General features: G+C 36.7%; 1 protein-coding gene across 6 annotated transcripts in view; it reads left to right on the forward strand.

Moving 5' to 3' along the window:
• LOC107853435 (calmodulin-binding transcription activator 4) overlaps positions 1-4,720 on the forward strand; it is a 33,310-nt gene extending 28,590 nt beyond the window's left edge. For all 6 annotated transcript variants that reach the window (XM_016698428.2, XM_047399097.1, XM_047399096.1 and 3 more), the window contains one exon: positions 4,378-4,720. In XM_016698428.2, coding sequence (XP_016553914.2) covers positions 4,378-4,467 — 90 coding nt within the window. In that variant the 3' untranslated portion in view covers positions 4,468-4,720. The remainder of the gene's footprint in view (positions 1-4,377) is intronic.
• Positions 4,721-6,000: the final 1,280 nt, after the last annotated feature.

A 6,000-nucleotide genomic window follows, 5' to 3' on the forward strand; every position in this document is an offset into this window, starting at 1 on the left:
ATATGAGTTATAACCCGTATGTTGGCTGTGGAAGTTTTTTTTTATTTTTTGATTCTCTACCAAGATCATAGAGGCTCTGATAACATGTGAGATATATAAGAGAAGATTATTATTTAATTGTGTATTTGCATTATTACACTGAAACTCAATTTATAAACACTACGTTCCAATCCTCTTTTCAAGTAGGACACTATGTTACAATCCTTTTCGAAGTATATTTTATATACTATTCTTGTTCCTACCCCTATTCTAACATGTTCCATTATGCTTTAAATTTTCTTTTTACCCTTTCTTGAAAGGCTGATAAAAAAGGTTTTTGTTTTTTACCTATCTCCAAGTATCAGATAAATGTAAATATTTGATTACATTGCTTTAGAGAAGATTTGTAAAAATAGCCAGGTTCTGGAGTAGCTACATCATGTGGAATGGAAAGAGGACAAACTAAAATCCAACTATGTGGATATTGGTGGCAGTGTCCATGCAATCGGAAAAATATGATCGAATGAATCGTGTATACGAATTATTTCCAGTCTTTGGGATGGGGTGTGTCACGACCCAATTTCTTAGGTCATGATGACACCTACTATAACCCACCAGTAGGTAAGTCAATTCCTAGTCAAACAGCTAGTAACGGACTATCAGAAGAGATGAAAGGAAAATGGGGAATAAATATGATAAAAAGATCAATATATATAAGGCAATTTCAAAACCTGGTGCAATCACTAAAAAACCTTCTAATACAATAAGAGTACCAAGTGAAGTACAAAATAAATACAAGTACAAGCCGTCTCTGAATACAATGCAGAGATCAGTTTAATCCATAAGAGGGAGAGTAGCAATACTTAGAATGGCGAGTACTTGTACTATGATCTACAAGCTGCAGAAGTATAGTATGAGTACCAAACACGTGGTACTCGGTGGGCATCGACCGACTGAGCTCCAAAGATAATGCAAGTATAAACAACATGTAAAGCAGGAATATAATTTGTAGGCAATTAACAAGGAAGCTAAATAGGATAATGATAAGGGAGCAATAAGGATAAACTGTCCTATTATCATAGTAATCAGGGTCTAAAGTACAATACTGTATATCAGTAGTCAATATATAAAGGAAGGGTGAAAGAAGGTCATATAATAGTATACGAGGCCAAGAATAGACAAGGAAGATAGGGATATACAGTAATACCATATATATATATATATAGGACTACTCAAGGTAATGACCTAACATCTCAAGGCATCCTAACCAAGTAGGCTAGCTAGTGCTGGCTTAATTAGGGTTCGTAACCATAATATCTAACCATGAGGTAACTATCCATTATGTAATTTACCGTAAAGAGGAAAGGAATCAGAATCATGCCTCCAACTTCAGTACCAATCCATAATCAGCCTGCCACGAACTAATCATAATAACAACAATGAGTAACCGGCTAGTTCGAACAAACAATACCTACTCGCGCCTCCTTAAGCACGAAAGGTTCAATACATCACGGAACAAACAACAATCATAACCTATACCTATGCAACCCCCCATAAGGCTAATGGATTCAAGCACCAAACAATATAGATACGAATGAATGAATGTAGAGTAAATCCATAGTTCCCTATTTGATCCAAGTGTCATAACGTGTCAAGAGTATACACCTTCTCCAGCTCAACAACTCGCAAAGGCAGGACCTACGACGACCTCTCTTCTCCGGCACGACGACTTATGGATGAAAGGGTCCCTAAGGGATTTGGGAATATCCGTGTACACTGGCTTGGTTTCAATCCAGGATTCCAGTCATCATCATCATCAATCTACTCCGTCTAGTACTAGAGAAATGTATATATATATAATAAATGCACGGACTCAAACCGTGGCTAAAATAGTGCAAGTCTATAAATCCATTGCGCGAGATAACTGGGACTAAATCATCATAATAAAATAGAAAGGGTCGGAATCTCACGATCAAAGTAAATGGTAGTGGTAAAAGAGTGGATAAACCATGGATCAGAATCTGTCTCTGTCTAATTTCCAAAACATCTTTGGTTTCAAAAGCTTGTAAATCATTAAGTAAGGTGGTATGATTTTCGTTATAAAAGAATCCGTTATAAGTGAAAGTGGGAACAAATTCGTTTTTAGAAAACAATAGTGAAATCATGATTTGGTTCGAATCGTACCACTACGTGAGCATGAACGCACATAATAGTATGCATGCCATCACCAGTATCCAAACAACACATCAATAGTGCCTAAGTGTCCATAAATCAGAATCACGTCTTTTCTAAGGGTAGGATGCTCACCTGGAGTCCAACAAGTATCATAATCACGGCCTAGAGCCCAACAATATATAACTAGCATAAGGTAATACTATAATCCGGGGAACTATGATCCAATTCACTAAGTCAATAGTAAACCTTATACTAAAGGATCCTTAACATCAAACTACGGTTAACGTGCTTATAACCTAGGGTAATAGGATTCTATAACTATAATAAGTACACCTCTTGTCCCATTTTATGTGTCATAGTTTGACCGGGCATGAAGTTTAAGAAATAAGAAAAGACTTGATGATTTTTACCAAATTATCCTTTATTAAAAAAATGTATTACTCCTATTTTTAATTAAGTGGGACCAATAAGGGTAAAAGTGAAATTATGTCTTTAAATAGTTGCCAAATAAGGAAAGATGATATTCTTTTTAGGATGGACAAAAAAGGAAATGGTGACACATAAAATAGGATTGAGGGAGTATTTCATCTTAAGGGTCGGTTCACCCTTCTATCCGCAAACGCCTAAATTAGGCTAAGTTATGATACCCCAGCCATAAACATGTCCTATATACCCACCTAGTATGCAATCTACATTACATACTATCTTATGAAGAAAAGTAGATCGAAGCCTACCTCGATGCCGAATCGCGATCCTTGTATCGGCTACAACTTGTTCGCCTATGCTCCACGATCCCAAAATGCTGCCGCACTATCAAACTAATAATCTACACGTTATTAGGAGTAAAATGTGGCCCATATTGCTATATGAAAGGTCGGGTCATAATTCAGGTCAAGAACGGGCCTGTGGAGACTGCAAACAAAATCCAAAATTGAACCCGTCACGAGGCCTTTCGAAGGATAAGGAATGTGTGCTCAAAAGTTGATCACAAACGGGACACAAATCGGGGTCCAAATTAGCCCCTAAAGTTTAGGGATTTAAAAATCTAATTTCTAAGATTTTACAATGAAAAAGGATGGAATTTGACATGGAAAATAATGGGAAATGACCAAGGAGTGTTGGGCTAACTTACCTTAGCTTCAATGGATGATTCCCCACGTTTTCCACTCTCCAAACTCTCAATAATTATGAAAAATGATTGAGAAATGAATGAGAAATTTGGGTGAAGAAGGGGATTTAACAATCCCTTGTGCTGCTATAGCGGTCGGGCACAGGGATACAGCATTGCTAAAGCAGTCGGGCACAGGGATGCAACATTGCTAAAGCGACATGTTGGTCGCTAAAACGACGCTAAAGCAGACAAGGATCGCTTATGCGGTCCTCGGCCATACAACCAAGGAGGCTAAAGCGACTACCGCTTAAGCGGTTGCACCAGATGGTGCCAGGCATTAGATTTCTCTAAGTCCAAATGGACTCCGATCGGGTGCTCGGGATTCGTTATGAACCCTGTGCGCGCAAATGAACTATGCTACAATACCAAATTCGACATTCCGGACTCAATGGAACCATTGAAACTTTCAGTCGAGATTGTTTCAACTAAATATGGCCCACACCTATATTTTCATTTTTCATAGAATCCACTCAATAGCCCAAAACGAGTTCGGAAGCCTCGGGACCTGAACCAAGGTCCCCTAGGCTAAAATCCACGTTCCAGAGCTGATGGCGTTGTCAGAATTCTTATCTGAGGTCGTTTACTAGGAGTTTTGGTTCGAGATTAATTCCTTAACATCGATATCTCCAAAACAAAGAAGTGAGCCTAAAACCCAAACGAACTGTCTGACAACCAAACCAACAGTTCCGACATGACCTGTAGCTATTGTGGGGAGGCTCGAAACGCCGGAAATGTGCAAAAATCGAGGAAATGAACTGGAGGGTCATTGCAATGGTGGCAGTATAATTAGCTTCTTGATCCATGTGTTTTGTCCACAACATACTTCATATTTTTGAAGAAAATGATGACACTATTCAGATTTCAGATTCCTCTCATTAAACCACTTGGTTTGGCACATTCTCTGGCAGCATGGTAGTTTGTAAAGCAGTGTGTGAAGCTCTACTAAGGGCAGCACATTGTCAATTTTGAAGGGATAGGGAGCATTTTGATCCTCTTTCATAGTTTGAAATCAGGGAAACTACATAAACTAATAATCTTCATTTGCACGGCAGGCCGAACTTGAAGGAGCGGACAGTGAAACAGCATCAACTGCTCATGGTTACATGTCTAACATGGAAAATGATGACATACCAGTTCCCTAGTTATTTATCTAAGTGATCTCTTCATTGTCATCCGCATCTAAGTGATCTCTTCATTGTCATCCGCACTAGTTGCAGTAGGTTCAAGAATTATACAATGAAGTTTGGTTATTGCAATTTGTAAGTTATTGTATGTATTTTTTAGGTGTTGCTGTTCATAATATGTGTTTAGGTTTGATATTTAAATTTGATGCCTGCAAGATTAGCTTGGAACTTGGAACTTTTTAAATTTGATGCCTGGGAGATTAGCTTGGAATTTTTCTTTTCTTTTCTAACATGTTTGTGCTTGAGCGCCTTTAGGTAATAAATAGTTGATCTTTTAAGGGGTAAATACTAAGGGAAGGTTGTCGTATAGTCACTTGCATGACTGCATATCGCTAGAAACTCTCAGCCCTTCTGCCTATATGTTTGATTGCAAATCAATCTCATGTCAATGGGGCTGAACTTGGAAACCAATTTATTTGCTGTTTTGACCTCCCATTATAGAGTCTACTAAATCACAATGATATTGTTGAGTCCAATTGTTTAATTCACAAAGTTCATCGATTTAAAAGTCAAATTGGACAAACAGGACAGGCAAATTTTCCAAATCGGGCAGACTCTGGAGCTAAACAAACGTTCATGTGTCGTCAATGTCCAGGAGATTTGGGATTAATTTTTTTACGAATGTATTCTTTTATTTCAACAATTTCTCAATAATATAATTGGATATTATTAGCAGTATGATTGGCTAAGCTTTTGAAATGTTAGTATTACTTTTTTAAAAATAAAAATAAAAAATAAAATCTTATTTTAGTCCGCGGAGGAGTTTTGTCAAACATTTAAATATAGAAATAAGTTGAGTTTTAATTTTTTCCAGCTAAAAAGCAAAAAACACGTAAAAGAATAAGTGTTTTTTCTAGAAGAATAAGTGTTTTTTCCAGCTAAAAAGCAAAAAATACGAAAAAGAATGAGTGTTTTTTCTAGAAGAATAAGAATACCCGTATGATTATCACCACTAAATTAATTTGTAGCTACTTGTTCCCCCTTTCCTTAAAAGTACTTTTTGAAAATATTGATCATGTCAGTTAATAAACTATTTTATTTACGATTTTAGAATGTTCCTTATGTCATTGTAGTCCTTTAAGTATTTTAGTGATACTTTCAGTAATTGCTATTTAGTCCTTTGTAATTTTTCTTTTCCTTAAAATCAACTAGATATGTGGCACCCAGTTGTACTCCTTGTTTTACCTTATGAGTTGCTTATACTGAATTCTCATATTTCAGTGAATATATTGTGCTCAATTTCCTCTCTCTTTTCTTCTCACCTTTATCTCTACTCTTCTTTACATTTTTGTTCTTTATGAATAGAGCTTGAAACAACCTAATTCGTGACTTGGTATCAGAGTTGTTCAATTCTTGCGACATTTCAATGAAGGATAAGTTCAAGGATCTTGAAGAGGGCATGAAAAAGAACACAATTTCAATTGGTGGCTATTAAAAATGCAAAACAGTTTTAATCTTTGGAATTCTCTCAGAATCAGTTCTCCGTTTAGC

The sequence above is a fragment of the Capsicum annuum genome, chromosome 11 (assembly GCF_002878395.1).
Source record: "Capsicum annuum cultivar UCD-10X-F1 chromosome 11, UCD10Xv1.1, whole genome shotgun sequence".
Classification (NCBI taxonomy): domain Eukaryota; kingdom Viridiplantae; phylum Streptophyta; class Magnoliopsida; order Solanales; family Solanaceae; genus Capsicum; species Capsicum annuum.